Genomic DNA, 20,849 nt, shown 5'->3' with positions numbered 1-20,849 from the left:
GCAACTAAAGTGCATAGGAACAAGTGAAAACCTCTTCAAATGGCAATCTCAAGTCCATGGCCAGTTCAACTTTTGGTGTGCTTCACACTGCTCCTTGCAAGTTCTACTGAAGCTTATGTGAGTATATATAACTATGTATAATTTTTACTTTTAATATATAGCTGCTGTTTGTATTTATAGGATTATGTATGCCAATGTACGTATTAACACTCAAAGCTTACAGTAGCTAAGCCCCGGCCATTATCACAGAATTGTTTTTACAGAAACGATACTATTCAGCTGAATATTTGGCTACACATGGGAGCATTGCACCAAACTGTGGATTACTAGCTGACAAATCACTCCAGTGCCACTTACAGTCACGATTTCAACGGTTACTTTCTATTCAATTGTATCCTAAAGGGCATGTCTCAGATGGTGGCCATGTGTTTGCAGAAGTAAAGTTGGGTATTGACACAGCATTTGCCAATGAAAATGATTCAGACTTTGTTGTCCTTCTATCTGATGGACAAAAAGCCATTGGGTTTATTATTGCTGATAAGAGCAACTATGACTACCCTTATTACCATGAACCATGTCTTCATCTTGAAGGCACACCTGGGGAAACACTTACTCGCCGTAAAGCCTATTCCAATGGACCAAAAATACATGTAAATAATACAGTCCCACAAGAGTTTGACCTTTCCTTCAGTACAAAGCAGAAATGGGGTGGCTGTGTAACTGCTACTGCCTATGAAGGCAGCTACACTACCTCAGGTCACTACACTTCAGAACTGCAAGCAAATAATGGACTCTACTTGGATATCTACTCAGAGGATGATCGTGGTGAAGTGTACACTTTCAAATACATCATGGTGGACATCCAGATTGACTCTTAGTCTCTAAGTGCATGTAGACACACTGACACAGTAGTGCTTGACTGTCTGATTTATATGTATAATATGTATCAGTGTAATCTGTTTTAAAACTCTATGCAGACAAAAATTTAATGCAGGAATTGTCATTGTAGTATATACTGTAGTATAATACACATAATAGAATTAAGGGGTTACAAGGAGATACTGCTTATCAATACCTTAATCTAACCTCATGATCAGGTTACTGTCAACAGTATCCTATTTAGTTGTATCATCAAGCTGTATATATGGGTCATACCTACAATGTAGTCTAGATCTAACTACCACATTCAGAGTAATATACAATATAGACAACTGCTACATGTTGTGTCTTAGTTTGTTGCATACACTCAGAACACTGGATTTGCTCAGGCAAGCATTCTTTAGTCATGCACTAACCCATGATGACCAGAATGTCAGATCATAACTATAGTATTACAGGCTAAGTACAGGAAACCCTTGTGTAGTGCCTGAAAGTGTGAGCTTGACCACAGTACTTGCATCTAAATATGGGATAAACTATTCTTAGATTGCTATTAATAGCTGAGTGTTTGTGCATGGATGGCTTTTACAGTTTAAGGAAACAGCAGGTTCTATACAGTTCCTTCATATGGTGTACATACATGCTTGCACTGAATTAGTTAAGGAAATTCAGGCTGTCCATATTTTAATAGCATATTAATAAGTGGTGGCTATAAAAAAGGCTGCAATGAAGTATAATTCTATGCAGTTTTAATGATACACCCTGGCCATTACACACACACACACACTACACCTTCTGTTCCAATTTAAGGTGACATCAATTATCTTTCCCAAAAACTTTGTATGTCCTTCTGTGATTGATCTGGTCATGCCTTTAGATAGAGGTAGGCCTTGTGCAGAGCCTCCAACCTAGGATCCTTCTTGGGAGTAAGACTGTTCATAAAGTGAACAATGGAGATGCAGTCCTTCAACCGCAACCATGCAATTCAGCAGTTAGTCATATTATAACTAGCACTTTAGGATTTCATGACATTATAATAGCATGGCCTCCTTGTGCTAGTTGTATTTGAAAGTGTTTGTACATGGTTACACCATTGAGAAGTTGTGTATTACTACTGTACAATATTAATAACTGCAATCCCTGTGTATAAAATGAAACCCACAATTAAACCTTTTGTAACTATAGAGATACAACCCACAATTGAACCATTTCTTGAAGAATTCTTGAGGAAAAAGGAGGAACCCCCTCTCTGGAGCAGTGTTAAACAATAGGTATACTTATATAGGCATAACTTGTGTTGCTAGTAATGTGTAGCTCCTGAAATATGTCTGCTTTTGATTAAACAGTAGAATTTGGTTTATGATGCCTAAGTGTTAGTTTAAAAGGAAAGGGGGGGGGGGGGGGGGGGGGGGGGGGCTACAGTCCCAATAGCCCCCCAAAATTTGCCCCTGCCTGCATGTGCTATGCAGCTGCAGTGCTTAAATATTTAACCTATTAGTTATAGCTATACCAGCTAGCTAAGACGTATGCTCCAACTTTTTGCCTCAAGTACTTGCATAAAAATTTTGCACTTTCTTTATATCTTGTGGCTTGGGAGCAATTGTTTACTAGTTAACCATTGAAATATAATTCATTTAACTGTCAATTTGACTATTAAGTAAATAGCTCTCTGTTATGTACCTGACTGCTTTAATAGAATTACTGACCAGGCTACAGATCACCATTTTCCTATTGTGTTGTTGTAGGAAAGAAGTGGTATGGCTATGTGAGACTATTATAATCAGAGTACTATCGCTATATGTTGATCTTTTTTTAATGATATCCATTTCTCACTAATAACATACCCATTATATGCTATATAGCATTATACGTGCCAGAATAATAGGCTAGTGTATATGATCTCTCGATCTCCCACCCACATTTTTGATTTTAATGAAAGCCACCATGTATGGTTAACTACAACTATAAAGATGCCATGTGATCATGATGAAAGCAATGGCTTGCAGGACTATTGGAAACAGCTAGTAGAAATGGAAACCAAATGGAATGGAAATGAATAAATCTTCATACCTGTATATGTACATGTACATGTATATGCTAGAGTAAAACCCTTGCTTTGTGGCCATCTTTTAAAGATCACCTTGTTACCTCTATACAAAAACCACATTGTAATTAGGTCCCAAAGATAGCAAAAGCATACTCAATGACCTCATTAATAGGACCAGTTCATTATAGGGGCAATATTTTTACCTCCGGTATTTAAGATCTTATTTGTAAATAATAGCTAAGTTCCAAATATGTGTTTCATGACTTAATTAACTAATAGGTCAGCTCTAAAAAGCTATATAGATACTTAAGGTCATCCTCTTATGAGACTGCATTTTTCTTTGATGTATAAATAAGTACTACAGCGGACTACACTGGATTTGCATAGACAAAGCATAGCTAGCTAAACCCAATAATTTTTCACACACAAACTAACTGATTAACGGTGTAGGTGACTTGAGTGAAGTGTGCAGCAAAAAAATATGTTGCCATAATTTGTGGAGGTGGCTACAAAGAAGGCTGCAAGCAAGTGCATGGTGACTGACTTGCTTACTGCCACTGATTCGTTCCCCATTTGTGGAGAGTATATATAAGCTATGGATTTACAGAAACTATGTAATTTCATTGCTCCGATTTTTCACCTGTGTGTTGATGCTGTCTCCAGCTGGTCAATTTTAAAACTGGAGTCTATTGCCACTCGTTTCCTATAAAGAAATGGCCGAATTTTCCCCGGAGTGCTATAATCTATTATCTTGGAGTTTGTTACCCAAGCATTATCCATGTCTCAAGAGAAGCTAAACTAAGTTTACTAGCTTGTGTCAGTGCTTCCCCAAAATATGACTTCAGGAACTTGGCCTCCAGTTGTGGCTTGGCAATGTTGCAATGCAAATAGATTATTCCATCTTGTCGAGTGTTAAAAACAGTTATCAACACTTTCATCAGCTCGATCCTTATATATCAAAGCTAAACATCTGTTGAGGGAACAGCTATACTACAACTCAATGTAAAAATCACTTACAGACACTGACTGTTCAGTCCAGGCTTGAAGGCTAAGCTGATTTAGAAGATTCCTGTAAAACTTGGAATCAGCTATTGGGAGGTTCCCATCATGGTCAACTCTCCTTCCTCGTCTGATACTTTACAGTGGGGGTCAATTCAATGTGAAGCAAAGTGCTGGTTTTGTGACTCAAACCGTCCCACGACAGCCCATGCTTTAAGCAGTTGTCCTACTGCTTTAAACCAACAGTGATGTACTCACAGGCATAATCAAGTACTTTCCATCCTGGCCTCGACATTTGCTGAGGTCTTGCTGATAGTTCATCTGTCAAAGTGTATGATGTTGATTTGCCAAATTTCTATGCTGTGATGCCCCCCAAACAACAATTCCAACTGATTTCTAATCACTTTTCACCATCCAGACAGTGTGATATACAATTCCCAGAGCCCATCTATCACCCTACTGGAATTAACTTGTCCTCTGGACTCTGCTCAGTATACTCAGGCCACCCGAAGCAGGAAACAAAATAAAGTCGAGTATCTTCAGTTGCTGGCTGAATTTGACCGCCTTAACATCCCCAACTAATATGAAACAATTGAGATATCAGTGCTGGACCACTACCAGCTACCTACAATCAAGAATCTGCTTAATCAGCTTCAGTTATTAAATTTTGTTCACCCTGAAGTGAGTACATCAAAGTCTTCTATCAAGAAATGTCTAGATGATGCTGCTTCTGCCAGTATATTGGCTTATAGAAGAATTTTTCTGGCAAGGCGTTTTCAATTATACTCAACTGAAGAAATTGATTTTCAGTGAGAGTGATCAATAATTGGAACAATTTACCAAATTAAGTAGTAAATTCTGATTCTTTAAGAACAGACTATAGATAATATGTATGATTGTTTGTAAATTTACGCAATGCACACACTCATGGAGGATACACCGGCATTGCCTTTACATCCTTAACAAATAATAATAATAATAATAATAATAATAATAAGGGATTGTAAAGAGTGGAACACTAATAGGTAAAGCGCTTATATAGATCGTAGCCTATAATTTTATTTTTGTATTTTCCTTGCCATGCTCACATTAGTTCCATTTGTGGTCCTATTTGTGGTAGCATGTTGCCTGAGGACTCACATGCTTATACTGTTGTTTCAGTTTGTTGGAAATATTTTCATCATTCATGATGGTTTCTCTCTCAATGGCAGTATTATATACATCATTATAATAAAGTTATATATTATTCATTAATTAGGATTGACAAGCTTTAGTGTTTCAATCAAAAGAAGTACAGCTCCTTCACAAAGAGAGGGAGAGGGGAACCCCAAACGCCCCATCCTGTATCTGCCATTGGATCTGGTTGACGTAGATTCTTTTACTACAAATATCTTAATTCTGACCACCTGACTTACAAAAGGCAACTTAATGAATTACCGACTAGAACCCGAATCAGTGTTATTTTTGCGATTGGAATCACGTGCAAGCACTAGCATGCTACAGATTACAGCTCTTGCATGACAAAAATTGAAAGTGGAAATCACGTGCGGTAATTTACAGTTTGAAATTCAAAAATGGAACAATTCAATTGGTCAAAATCTTGTACATGTGACTTCACTTGTTTTTGTTGTCATGCAAGAACTATTAGAACCTGTTCATAGTGGAATGAAAATATTTGTCTGCTAATATGTATGCTCTATAGCATTATCTTGTATATGATAGCTAAATGTAAACATTTAATTGACCTAATAATAGATGAATTTCTAAAAGTGTTTTAAAATGATCAAAATCTGGGGAATTAACAATTTCTTCTGAGAGGGTGTTCCGTCTGATGGTAGATGGAAAGAAGGAGTGCAGGTGTATATGTATTCATAATAGCCAGGGTGTACCATTAAAACTGCATAGAGTTATACTTCATTGCAGCCTTTTTTGGCCATGCACCACAAATGACTTCACAACTTTTTTTCACACAGGACTTTGAGGATCGCACCCTTTTCTACAGCTTATCTCAAAAGTTAGTTTTTTGCACAGGTATAACATCAGTACAGAGCAATCAACATGCAGTCATGATATTGTTGTAGTTGATTTCAGAATATATAAGAATATTGTAAAGCAGCATGGCTGAACAGGAGAGATCATTGGGAGTTAGGTTTTGAAATAAAAGCCTTACATAACAATCTTACATACTTTTTATTTACATATTAAGGCTTTTGCAGCACAAGTGCTGAAGATCTGTAGAACACTAGCCAGTTTAAAGTTGTTACATAAACATATGTTTGAAAAGGTGGAGAAAGGAGAAAAATCCATGTCAGGACTTGGGCAGCCTCAAACCTGCAGTCATCCAATTAACATTCATATACTTACAGGAGTCTGCCAGGTGGTCAGGATGTTTTCTTGGTATGCTACAAAGCAAATTATAGCAATGCTTCTAGCTATATAATTTATTTTCAAACGTGGTGGCTATGCATGGTACAGTTGAACTTCACCACTAATAGGATTGTTGATAGTAAAATGACATTAGGCTGAAACTAACTATAGGTGAAGGCATTGATAGGAAGTATTATATGTGACCCCTCAATTTTATAATTCCTGAATTAAGTATTGTCTGCATTAATTATGAAATTCAACTAAAGACAGATTACACTGATACATAATATACATATAAATCAGACAGTCAAACACTACTGTGTTAGTGTGTCTACATGCACATAGAGACTAAGAGTCAATCTGGATGTCCACCGTGATGTATTTGAAAGTGTACATTTCACCAAGATCATCCTCTGAGTAGATATCCAAGTAGAGTCCATTATTTGCTTGCAGCTCCGAAGTGTAGTGACCTGAGGTAGTGTAGCTGCCTTCATAGGCAGTAGCAGTTACACAGCCACCCCATTTCTGCTTTGTACTGAAGTAAAAGTCAAACTCTTGTGGGACTGTATTATTTACATGTATTTTTGGTCCATTGGAATAGGATTTACGGCGAGTAAGTGTTTCCCCAGGTGTGCCTTCAAGATGAAAACATGGTTCATGGTAATAAGGGTAGTCATAGTTGCTCTTATCAGCAATAATAAACCCAATGGCCTTTTGTCCATCAGATAGAAGGACAACAAAGTCTGAATCATTTTCATTGGCAAATGCTGTGTCAATACCCAACTTCACTTCTGCAAACACATGGCCACCATCTGAGACATGCCCTTTAGGATACAATTGAATAGAAAGTAACCGTTGAAATCGTGACTGTAAGTGGCACTGGAGTGATTTGTCAGCTAGTAATCCACAGTTTGGTGCAATGCTTCCATGTGTAGCCAAATATTCAGCTGAATAGTATCGTTTCTGTAAAAACAATTCTGTGATAATGGCCAGGGCTTATTAGCTATACTGTAAATATATACAACATTAGCATACATAATCCCTACAAAACACAAACAACAGTTATATACTTGGTGTATATGTAGTTATACTCACATAAGCTTCAGCAGAACTTGCAAGGAGTAGTGTGAAGCACACCAAAAGTTGAACTGGCCATGGACTTGAGATTGCCATTTGAAGAGGTTTTCACTTGTTCCTACACACTTTAGTTGTGTTTGCTTGTGAATGCTGAGTTAGTTGAGCTCTTTTTATATTGACAAGAAGCTATAAGAAAACAGCATGAGAATCATGTAAAAGCATTTTCCTTAAACAAGTCACAGGAAACAGGTAGTGTTGGGTGAGTTATGTTGACATAATAAAGAAACTGGTGAACTAGACTTCAGCCAGCTGTTTCTTGCTCCATAAAGCTTAGAAGCTACAATATGTACTGTCAGCAGTATCTGAAATATTATAATTACTGTTTGAAAATCTATAGCTATTAATATTTTGATGTTAGCTATGTGCAGAGTGCTGGAAGTAACAATAGATTATTCCCTCAGCTAAATTTGTTTGGTGATTGGAACTATAATAGTATAAGCTAGTAAATCTGACTAAATCATGCATGTGGGTGGCAGTATGGACACTGGTAAAAACCAAATATAAATGATAAATGCTCCCTCATAGTCTACACAAGCACAATTATGTATTATGCACAATATAATAATTGCACAATAGTTTGTTAAGGGAAATTAAACAGTATAACAAATGAAACTATAGGAGATAGCTATACTGACAATTATGGCTACAATATAATATTATGTCTCTTCTGTGTATTCCTTGCAGTTAGCTAATGGAAGTATCATATAACATACTAGCACAAAAATCTTCACAACAATAATATCATTAAGTACTGCAGATCAGTTGTGATTTTGCAAAGACAATTTAGGAGGATGAAGTGTGTAGGGTGGGTGTATAAGAAATGCTGTTGAGTGGTGTGGAGGATCTTAAATGCATCGGCTTGTATTCATACTCAACTTTTAAATTAAATGTGTACATGCTGAGTTTCCTTTACTACTGCAATGCAAGCATATGTACACCATATGAAGCTAGGAACTGTATAAAACCCACAGCTGTTTCCTTAAACTAGAAAGCCATACATGTACAAGCACTCAGCTATTACTAATAATAGCAATCTAAGAATAGTTTATCCCAACTAAGACACAACATGTGGCAGTTGCTTACATTGTATATTACTCTGAATGTGGTAGGCTACAATGTAGGTATGATCCATGTATACAGCTTGATGATACATGCATAAACCATATACATGTAATCTTGACAGAATTAAGGTACCGTATAGATCATCTCTCTCTTACAGTGAAATATGCATGCAGAACTGAATGAAGCATTGTTGTAGACAATAGCTATAGGGCTGTGTAATAGTAGCAAAACTTGTATCATCGATAAATGAAAAACATTTTATCTTGATAATCGATACTATCTCAACAAAAGTAATTCCCCAACTAGTTTGACACTTTTACACAAGCCTAATGGTAACCTGACTGCTGTTGACTCGATACACAGTAGATTGCAGACATAATATATATGCTATTATCTTGATAGTGAAATCATTATCTTTATCTCCATAAGTTATGCATCACAATAATCTTTTATCTAAATTATCTCCCAGCCCAAGTAAACATGAAGTGTTACTCATTTATTTTCATCATGTCAGTTCAAATTATGTGGTTTAGAGGCTTAATTTGATATTATCTCAACCATAATTGACCCTACTCATAAACTTCTAACTGCAGTCATTGTATGCATGCTTTTTAAGGTTATCAGGTGAAATGCTAACTTGAAAAATACATCACTAAATGGAAAACAGAAAGATAAAATTCAATCTGAATTTCATTGCCATGCTACACATCTAATGGCCACCCCACCTAAAATACCACCTCCGAAAGATCAAACTATAACAGCAGACAACGCACCCCTAGGTACAAAACATGACTATTAGCTAAGGGATGCTCCACCGTCTTATTTTTATGTCATGAAATATCATGAAATATGGTATTTTTGTGGTACCAAGTGAAATAATATTATAAGCTTAATCATTTATATGTATATATAATTGCACAATTTCTTCCTCACCAACAAACACAGACTGATGACTTAAGAGTGATGAGGAAGAGATATTGTAAACACATAAGGAAAGCTGACACAGAAAAGGTGAATGAGTATAGATTCATGTGCATTTTCATTATAGCGATGAAATATGTTATGATGCCATAGTTTTCCTGGATACTAGTTGGTCATGAAATGCTCTAATTGATTGCTATGCACTTGATAGTGTCACGAAATTACTTAATATATATCATTATATTATAACAGTGCTGGGTGTTCTGGCAAATCATTATTGCTGGTACAATATTAATTGCATAATTTGAACAATTTATCATGTCAACAAATTAAAACTACATGCACAATGTACGAGGCAAAGCCAAGCACTCTATTTCCATTGTGAGGTAATATTAATCCAGAATACCATAGCCAGCCATCTTATCATAAATGTATCTGATAATCATAGATAGGCAACAGAAGTTCAAGAAAACCAAACAACCTGCAATGCCCAGCAACCATTGCATTGCTATGGCATCTATGCCATTATCTAGAGTCTATTACTAAGCAACCACATTGTTGTTATGTCATGAAGCATCTATCACTATATTGGACATGTGCTTCCAGTACACAGATTTGTCAAAGGACCTTGACAATGTTTTCAAATGTAATACAAGCTACTAATTCTATTGGCTAATTGCTTGACATATTTCAAAACTAATATGTGAAGGTGTTATTGTGTAGCAGCAAGGAAGGGTTCCAATGATATTATAGTGTATAAATGATGGTAGCTATGTGGAAAAATCCCTACTTTGCATGGCATTGAAAAAATGATGGTAGCTAACATGCCAATGTTCACATGGCTACCATCATTTGTATCTCTTGTTTCACTACTACTGCGTACATTTCATAGCTGGGCCCCTAAAACTTATTTTCTAGTGATTAGAAGTCATACTTCGAAGAGTATACTTGGACAATATGTTAGTTACTGTCCAGACAATATCTACCATATTGTCCAGTAAGGTGTTAAATACCAATATGCAATGTTGACAATCAAAATAATATTATAGTGCCAGCATAATGTGTTTATGGAAGCTATACAATACATCAAAGTGCCCACAGTCATATAAGCCAGTTACACCACAGCATACGTAGAATATCTTAATTATTAACACTGCAGGTGGGTCCTCGGTTTTGCCTCAGACTTGTGACAATGACTATATTATATGATATTCTACTGCTACTGTGATATAACTATAATTTAATTCCACTAGTATACATGCACATGTACTTGATATTGTCACTAGATTAATTTACGTTGTACGTATGTCATAGTTACGAAATGAAGTTACCATTTCACTGTGTGCTACTTCATGGCGAGGAAAATGAGTAGTGCAGAAAATGGAAACGGAAATTGAAACAGAAAGTTTCAAAGCACGTTACTTTACTGTATGGGGCTGGATGAAGCCTTGACTATAGTATAGTGTATTGATGCATGCACATCAATAACATTTCCTCATACACTAAATGTACTGATGACTTAAACATAATGAGGAAGAGACTTTGCATATAAACATATTACAAGAATAAGGAAAGCTGACATTGCAAGTGATACATAAATGAGTAACTAGACTAATCACACTTACACATTAGATCCATTATCTATTACATCCATTATCTTCTAAGTTGTGTACAGATTGGAAGAAGTGGTGCAAAGTTATGACCAATTTCAAAAATTGCAAGTGTGATTTTCTGTCATGCCTGCACTATAAACTAGGTACTTAAGAATCAGTGTGCAGATAGGCTGATCATTGTAGCACAGACTTTTTGTGATTAAGGAGATATAACAAACATGATCAAGATAGAGTGCACTTACTCTGATCATTGAGAAGCAAAAAAATGTACTCAAAAGGTAGTCACCTATCTTTTCAACTGACTATTCAAAGATTTGAATCTGGGTGCCTTTACTTCTGGTCATTTATATATGCCTGGGATGACTATTTAGCTATATTTCCAGATTGCTAATTAGGTTAGTTAATAGCCTTATTCAAATAACGGGAAATGATGAAAATGTTTCCAACGTCATAGTGAGTTCGTTATTCAACACTAATCCAGACAAGAGTGCATATATTTAGCATACTATGCTAATTTCACACTTCTTGATGCATCTTTTCAGGAATGGATATGATGAAACAAAACCAGAATCAGACTTTGACACATTCCGACACTAATATAATACTGAATAATAGGCAATCCAGGCAGTCTGGCTGTCAATGGATGTCAAGGCAGTCTGCTACATACTACTGTAAAAAATGTCCATAACCAAGAAATGACTTATCAGGATTATCCATTCCACCATATTTCTTGCCAACTCAACGATCCACCAGACACCACCACAGTCATCACTTTATCCAACCCAGTACACGGTCTGGTTATTACCAGCATTCTTTATTTCAAAGAACAATCAAAGATTGGAACAGTTTGCCAGTATCTGTCATAGATCAGAAAACGTAGATACATTTACTAGTTACTTATTGTCTATCTAATTGTTTGCTGTATATTTTATGTGTATGTGTGATTTCTTTGGGGTGTTGATCGCCCCCTGAGCGCATCAGCAATTGCCGTCTGCCCAGTAACAATAAATAAATTAATAAATAATATGCTAAAGTAACTGTTTTAAATGCTATTATTGCTGTTGGTTTGTACTATACAGTTTAGTGGGTGAAGGCGAAAGTCACTACAGAACATTCATGGTCTCTCCCCCTTGGGCTATAATACTGTTTTATTACCTAGCAACCAAGTGGTAGTTATTATTAGTACAATAAGCAAGCCACCAAACAGGTAAACAGAACCTTTATGCTTCCTCTTTGTGCTCATTTAACCTAAAATTCATTATTGTCAATAGACTACTTGCCATGTGACTAATTTGGGTAGTCTGAACAATGATGGTACTTGGATGAGTAGAAGTCCGGATATGGGAGGTTCCACAGTCGGTAATGAGCTTGTTGAGTAATTTGATCTTGAAATTGTTGTAAGGCTAAGCAGTTGATTTCAAATACATTGTATAGCAATGTTTCACAAGGCTAGGAATTAGGTATGTAGAAGCCTCACATAACAATATTGTATATACTACAAAGCAAATCTACAAGCTATATATTTTCATAGATGGTGGCTATGCATGGTATAGTTAAATTTCACTACAGACAATATGCAAAAGTGAAGTATTGCTATAAATTATGAATGGAAGTTCAGGTATAGCTGGTGGTGCATATATATCACAGCTTTTATAATAGCTGAAGTCTAGGTCACTAGTTTCAGTATAATTAATTTTAGTCTTTAAGGAAGCCACTTTATTATGTCAACATAGCTCACCCAATGTATTCTCACACTACCTGTTTCCTGTGAATTGTTTAAGGAAAATTCTTTTACATAATTCTCATGTTGTTTTCATATAGCTTCTTGTCAATATAAAAAGAGCTCAACCGACTTGGCATTCACAAGCAAATGCAACTAAAGTGCATAGGAACAAGTGAAAACCTCTTCAAATGGCAATCTCAAGTCCATGGCCAGTTCAACTTTTGGTGTGCTTCACACTGCTCCTTGCAAGCTCTACTGAAGCTTATGTGAGTATATATAACTATGTATAATTTTTACTTTTAATATATAGCTGCTGTTTGTATTTATAGGATTATATATGCCAATGTACGTATTAACACTCAAAGCTTACAGTAGCTAAGCCCCGGCCATTATCACAGAATTGTTTTTACAGAAACGATACTATTCAGCTATTTGGCTACACATGGGAGCATTGTACCAAACTGTGGATTACTAGCTGACAAATCACTCCAGTGCCACTTACAGTCACGATTTCAACGGTTACTTTCTATTCGATTGCATCCTAAAGGGCATGTCTCAGATGGTGGCCATGTGTTTGCAGAAGTAAAGTTGGGTATTGACACAGCATTTGCCAATGAAAATGATTCAGACTTTATTGTCCTTCTATCTGATGGACAAAAGGCCATTGGGTTTATTATTGCTGATAAGAGCAACTATGGCTACCCTTATTACCATGAACCATGTTTTCATCTTGAAGGCACACCTGGGGAAACACTTACTCGCTGTAAATCCTATTCCAATGGACCAAAAATACATGTAAATAATACAGTCCCACAAGAGTTTGACCTTTTCTTCAGTACAAAGCAGAAATGGGGTGGCTGTGTAACTGCTACTGCCTATGAAGGCAGCTACACTACCTCAGGTCACTACACTTCAGAACTGCAAGCAAATAATGGACTCTACTTGGATATCTACTCAGAGGATGATCGTGGTGAAGTGTACACTTTCAAATACATCATGGTGGACATCCAGATTGACTCTTAGTCTCTATGTGCATGTAGACACACTGACACAGTAGTGCTTGACTGTCTGATTTATATGTATATTATGTATCAGTGTAATCTGTTTTAAAACTCTACGCAGACAAAAATTTAATGCAGGAATTGTCATTGTAGTATATACTGTAGTATAATACACATAATAGAATTAAGGGGTTACAAGGAGATACTGCTTATCAATACCTTTAATCTAACCTCATGATCGGGTTACTGTCAACAGTATCCTATTTAGTTGTATCATCAAGCTGTATATATGGGTCATACCTACAATGTAGTCTAGATCTAACTACCACATTCAGAGTAATATACAATATAAACAACTGCTACATGTTGTGTCTTAGTTTGTTGCATACACTCAGAACACTGGATTTGCTCAGGCAAGCATTCTTTAGTCATGCACTAACCCATGATGACCAGAATGTCAGATCATAACTATAGTATTACAGGCTAAGTACAGGAAACCCTTGTGTAGTGCCTGAAAGTGTGAGCTTGACCACAGTACTTGCATCTAAATATGGGATAAACTATTCTTAGATTGCTATTAATAGCTGAGTGTTTGTGCATGGATGGCTTTTACAGTTTAAGGAAACAGCAGGTTCTATACAGTTCCTTCATATGGTGTACATACATGCTTGCACTGAATTAGTTAAGGAAATTCAGGCTGTCCATATTTTAATAGCATATTAATAAGTGGTGGCTATAAAAAAGGCTGCAATGAAGTATAATTCTATGCAGTTTTAATGATACACCATACACACACACACACTACACCTTCTGTTCCAGTTTAAGGTGACATCAATTATCTTTCCCAAAAACTTTGTATGCCCTTCTGTGATTGATCTGGTCATGCCTTTAGATAGAGGTAGGCCTTGTGCAGAGCCTCCAACCTAGGATCCTTCTTGGGAGTAAGACTGTTCATAAAGTGAACAATGGAGATGCAGTCCTTCAACCGCAACCATGCAATTCAGCAGTTAGCCATATTACAACTAGCACTTTAGGATTTCATGACATTATAATAGCATGGCCTCCTTGTGCTAGTTGTATTTGAAAGTGTTTGCACATGGTTACACCATTGAGAAGTTGTGTATTACTACTGTACAATATTAATAACTGCAATCCCTGTGTATAAAACGAAACCCACAATTAAACCTTTTGTAACTATAGAGATACAACCCACAATTGAACCATTTCTTGAAGAATTCTTGAGGAAAAAGGAGGAACCCCCTCTCTGAAGCAGTGTTAAACAATAGGTATACTTATATAGACATAACTTGTGTTGCTATAATGTGTAGCTCCTGAAATATGTCTGCTTTTGATTAAACAGTAGAATTTGGTTTATGATGCCTAAGTGTTAGTTTAAAAGGAAAGGGGGGGGGGGGGGGGGGGCTATAGTCCCAATAGCCCCCCAAAATTTTCCGCTTCCTGCATGTGCTATGCAGCTGCAGTGCTTAAATATTTAACCTATTAGCTATAGCTATACTAGCTAGCTAAGACGTATGCTCCAACTTTTGCCTCAAGTACTTGCATAACAATTTTGCACTTTCTTTATATCTTGTGGCTTGGGAGCAATTGTTTACTAGTTAACCATTGAAAAATAATTCATTTAACTGTCAATTTGACTATTAAGTAAATAGCTCTCTGTTATGTACCTGACTGCTTTAATAGAATTACTGACCAGGCTACAGATCACCATTTTCCTATTGTGTTGTTGTAGGAAAGAAGTGGTATGGCTATGTGAGACTATTATAATCAGAGTACTATCGCTATATGTTGATCTTTTTTAATGATATCCATTTCTCACTAATAACATACCCATTATATGCTATATAGCATTATACGTGCCAGAATAATAGGCTAGTGTATATGATCTCTCGATCTCCCACCCACATTTTTGATTTTAATGAAAGCCACCATGTATGGTTAACTACAACTATAAAGATGCCATGTGATCATGATGCAAGCAATGGCTTGCAGGACTATTGGAAACAGCTAGTAGAAATGGAAACCAAATGGAATGGAAATGAATAAATCTTCATACCTGTATATGTACATGTACATGTATTTATATGCTAGAGTAAAATCCTTGCTTTGTGGCCATCTTTTAAAGATCACCTTGTTACCTCTATACAAAAACCACATTGTAATTAGGTCCCAAAGATAGCTAAAGCATACTCAATGACCTCATTAATAGGACCAGTTCATTATAGGGGCAATATTTTTACCTCCGGTATTTAAGATCTTATGTGTAAATAATAGCTAAGTTCCAAATAATATGTGTTTCATGACTTAATTAACTAATAGGTCAGCTCTAAAAAGCTATATAGATACTTAAGGTCATCCTCTTATGAGACTGCATTTTTCTTTGATATATAAATATGTGCTACAGTGGACTACACTGGATTTGCATAGACAAAGCATAGCTAGCTAAACCCAATAATTTTTCACACACAAACTAACTGATTAACGGTGTAGGTGACTTGAGTGAAGTGTGCAGCAAAACAATATGTTGCCATAATTTGTGGAGGTGGCTACAAAGAAGGCTGCAAGCAAGTGCATGGTGACTGACTTGCTTACTGCCACTGATCCGCTCCCCATTTGTGGAGAGTATATATAAGCTATGGATTTACAGAAACTATGTAATTTCATTGCTCCGATTTTTCACCTGTGTGTTGATGTTGTCTCCAGCTGGTCAATTTTAAAACTGGAGTCTATTGCCACTTGTTTCCTATAAAGAAATGGCTGAATTTTCCCCGGAGTGCTATAATCTATTATCTTGGAGTTTGTTGCCCAAGCATTATCCATGTCTCAAGAGAAGCTAAACTAAGTTTACTAGCTTGTATCAGTGCTTCCCCAAACTACGACTTCAGGAACTTGGCCTCCAGTTGTGGCTTGGCAATGTTGCAATGCAAATAGAAGATAATGATTATTCCATCCTGTCGAGTGTTAAAAACAGTTATCAACACTTCCATCAGCTCGATCCTTATATATCAAAGCTAAACATCTGTTGAGGGAACAGCTATACTACAACTCAATGTAAAAATCACTTATAGACACTGACTGTTCAGTCCAGGCTTGAAGGCTAAGCTGATTTAGAAGATTCCTGTAAAACTTGGAATCAGCTATTGGGAGGTTCCCATCATGGTCAACTCTCCTTCCTCGTCTGATACTTTACAGTAGGGGTCAATTCAATGTGAAGCAAAGTGCTGGTTTTGTGACTCAAACCGTCCCACGACAGCCCATGCTTTAAGCAGTTGTCCTACTGCTTTAAACCAACAGTGATGTACTCACAGGCATAATCAAGTACTTTCCATCCTGGCCTCGACATTTGCTGAGGTCTTGCTGATAGTTCATCTGTCAAAGTGTATGATGTTGATTTGCCAAATTTCTATGCTGATGATGCCCCCCAAACAACAATTCCAACTGATCTTCTAATCACTTTTCACCATCCAGACAGTGTGATATACAATTCCCAGAGCCCATCTATCACCCTACTGGAATTAACTTGTCCTCTGGACTCTGCTCAGTATACTCAGGCCACCCGAAGCAGGAAACAAAATAAAGTCGAGTATCTTCAGTTGCTGGCTGAATTTGACCGCCTTAACATCCCCAACTAATATGAAACAATTGAGATATCAGTGCTGGACCACTACCAGCTACCTACAATCAAGAATCTGCTTAATCAGCTTCAGTTATTAAATTTTGTTCACCCTGAAGTGAGTACATCAAAGTCTTCTATCAAGAAATGTCTAGATGATGCTGCTTCTGCCAGTATATTGGCCTATAGAAGAATTTTTCTGGCAAGGCGTTTTCAATTATACTCAACTGAAGAAATTGATTTTCAGTGAGAGTGATCAATAATTGGAACAATTTACCAAATCAAGTAGTAAATTCTGATTCTTTAAGAACAGACTATAGATAATATGTATGATTGTTTGTAAATTTATGCAATGTACACACTCATGGAGGATACACCGGCATTGCCTTTACATCCTTAACAAATAATAATAATAATAATAATGAGGGATTGTAAAGAGTGGAACACTAATATGTAAAGTGCTTATATAGATCGTAGCCTATAATTTTATTTTTGTATTTTCCTTGCCATGCTCACATTAGTTCCATTTGTGGTCCTATTTGTGGTAGCATGTTGCCTGAGGACTCACATGCTTATACTGTTGTTTCAGTTTGTTGGAAATATTTTCATCATTCATGATGGTTTCTCTCTCAATGGCAGTGTTATATACATCATTATAATAAAGTTATATATTATTCATTAATTAGGATTGACAAGCTTTAGTGTTTCAATCAAAAGAAGTACAGCTCCTTCACAAAGAGAGGGAGAGGGGAACCCCAAACGCCCCATCCTGTATCTGCCATTGGATCTGGTTGATTCTTTTTCTACAAATATCTTAATTCTGACCACCTGACTTACAAAAGGCAACTTAATGAATTACCGACTAGAACCCGAATCAGTGTTATTTTTGCGATTGGAATCACGTGCAAGCACTTAGTCTAGCATACTACAGATTACAGCTCTTGCATGACAAAAATTGAAAGTGGAAATCACGTGCGGTAATTACAGTTTGAAATTCAAAAATGGAACAATTCAATTGGTCAAAATCTTGTACATGTGACTTCACTTGTTTTTGTTGTCATGCAAGAACTATTAGAACCTGTTCATAGTGGAATGAAAATATTTGTCTGCTAATATGTATGCTCTATAGCATTATCTTGTATATGATAGCTAAATGTAATCATTTAATTGACCTAATAATAGATGAATTTCTAAAAGTGTTTTAAAATGATCAAAATCTGGGGAATTAACAATTTCTTCTGAGAGGGTGTTCTGTCTGATGGTAGATGGAAAGAAGGAGTGTAGGTGTATATGTATTCATTCTAGCTGCCAGCTGTATCATGCTATGACCCTCATGAGTGGGTGTAAATGACTAGGTAACTAAGATGGTCATGAGGTGCTGAGATTATATTATTGATAAATTTGTAAAACTATTATGTAGTTGGATTGATTTCTTCTAATCTCTAAAGTTGGCCGGTTCAGATGGTTTAACACTAGCTGTTATGCTAAAGTTGTTATGCAGAAACCATGCAGAGCAACGTTGGACTCTGTTTATATCTCCAACTTGATATGGGACCATCAGACCACGCAGGCAGTTGAAGTGTGCTCAAGATGCATGTAACCGTACATTAGGGTTGGGAAATATTTCAATAAATCGCCAATATCGCCTAATTAAACATTTGTAATACAACTTTTACATCATACAGTACGATAGTACTGTATAGTAGGGGTTGGTAAGAAATCATATGGTTTCATGGATTTTCGCACCTCAAAAAATGGCCTTGCAATAAGTTTTACTCGAAAAAACCACCTGGAATGCATTAGTACTGTTATAATGATGCTGTACCTTGGGTAAACGAAGCCAAAAGTTGAATGTTTCGATGTACAGTGAGTTTTAAAAATTTCAAAATTCACTTGCCAGCCTGCCTGCTGTAAGACGCGGTAGCGGCTCCAGAAATTTCAGACAGTCAAGGTAATGACGTCGGATTCACAAATCTGTTGTTCCGATTACGTTCTGTTCACTGCTTTGCTTTAATCATTCATCCACTTCTTTGTTCTTCTCGAAAGATATATTTAATAATTGCGGCGCTTAATAGTTGTGGTTTGCCACAACTCAAACACGTGATTTTAACGACTGCGAATACGTGTGCGTAAGATGAGGGTGAATGGGTGTAGTACCCAAGGAATTGTCTCTAGCATTTGTTAACGCTGGGTAGTCGTCTTTTTGTGAGGTAGCTAGCTAATAATGTCTTTGAGGGACGGATCTACTTCGAGATCCAGACTTCTAAAAGCGAGGGTTACCCTCTCCAGCGATGTTTTACTGTAAAATCGTCAATATTTAGGCCATTAGAAATGCAGCTGAAGCCTTAAACAGTTGCTGTAATAGCTTTAAAAGACAAGACGATAATTATTTTAGAGGCGCTTATTGCTTACGAAGGTAATAGATAGCTGCTTTAAGTGATATTTATGCTATGTGCAAAACAAAAAGAGTATAATATAGCTAGCAAGCTAGACAAAAAAGTAAACAAACTAGCTATTTAAAAAATTAAAAATTTCAAAAGGAAGTAGGGGTTGATATACATGCTACAAAAAGTAAGGAAACAACCTTAAAAATGTTACAGTTGAAATGAGAAATGATCCAGCAGTAAAAAGTAAGGAAACAAGATTAAATGACTACTTGCTAAAATGAGACATACTTTAATCCCTACTTTTGGCTAATTTGATGGTCTCATTTCAAGATGCTAGCCAAAAGTAGGCATTAAAGTATGTCTCATTTTAGCAAGTAGTCGTCTAATCTTGTTTCCTTACTTTTTACTGCTGGATCATTTCTCATTTCAGCTGTAACATTTTTGAGCTTGTTTCCTTAGTTTTTGTAGCATGTATATCAATCCCTACTTCCTTTAGAAATTTAAAATTTTTTAAATAGCTAGTATATTTAGTCTTCACAATATTATTGCATAGGCAATACTGCAATAATTACCACACTAGCTTATCATCTAATTTGTGTCTATTCTGGGTGTCATTTAATATGATGCAGTTTGTGCATATTATTACTGATCATGTCTATTGGTTAACAGAGGTTATGTTAGTAAACTAATTCTCAGTGAAAACATTGACATTGCAGCCGACTTTTCAAAATGTTTACAATAATCGCATAAATAACTCATGCAATAATCGCAAGCCACAAATTATTAATAATAAATATCACCCAACCCTACCATACATGCATCCTAAAACAACCTTGTCGACCTAGCTATCTCAGCTATAGTCCCGGTTACCTTAAACAAAATGACTCGATTTTAAAACCTTTGAAAGTCAGTGCAGCTTCTAGCTAGTACCATGCTAACTTTCCACAACCTATTAATGGACGATAACCACAATGATGTTTTTTTGACACCACAAAACAGAATGGCTGTGCTAGTGAGGGGACTTTGTACAGGGAGACATTGGGTGAGATAGTGTTTCCATTTATAAAATTTAAGGGCAAAGG

The 20,849-nt window shown here is 36.4% G+C and overlaps 2 protein-coding genes across 2 annotated transcripts; one reads left to right on the top strand and one right to left on the bottom strand.

The window, feature by feature from the left end:
- On the top strand, positions 1 to 989 carry LOC136240903 (uncharacterized). Its single transcript, XM_066031968.1, has 2 exons — positions 1 to 117; positions 264 to 989. Exons 1-2 carry the CDS (start codon positions 40 to 42, stop codon positions 876 to 878), a joined length of 693 nt encoding a protein of 230 aa, XP_065888040.1. The 5' UTR covers positions 1 to 39; the 3' UTR covers positions 879 to 989.
- A 5,544-nt stretch (positions 990 to 6,533) lies between these two features.
- On the bottom strand, positions 6,534 to 7,506 carry LOC136240901 (uncharacterized). The gene is made up of 2 exons (XM_066031967.1): positions 7,388 to 7,506; positions 6,534 to 7,255 (listed from the first exon to the last, which is right to left on the bottom strand). The coding sequence occupies exons 1-2, from the start codon at positions 7,463 to 7,465 to the stop codon at positions 6,641 to 6,643; spliced, it is 693 nt and encodes a 230-aa protein (XP_065888039.1). The 5' UTR covers positions 7,466 to 7,506; the 3' UTR covers positions 6,534 to 6,640.
- Positions 7,507 to 20,849: the final 13,343 nt, after the last annotated feature.

The sequence above is a fragment of the Dysidea avara genome, chromosome 12 (genome assembly GCF_963678975.1).
Source record: "Dysidea avara chromosome 12, odDysAvar1.4, whole genome shotgun sequence".
Lineage (NCBI taxonomy): Eukaryota > Metazoa > Porifera > Demospongiae > Dictyoceratida > Dysideidae > Dysidea > Dysidea avara.
Note: the sequence above shows the minus strand (reverse complement) of the source record. Positions and strands in the feature narration are given on the sequence as shown.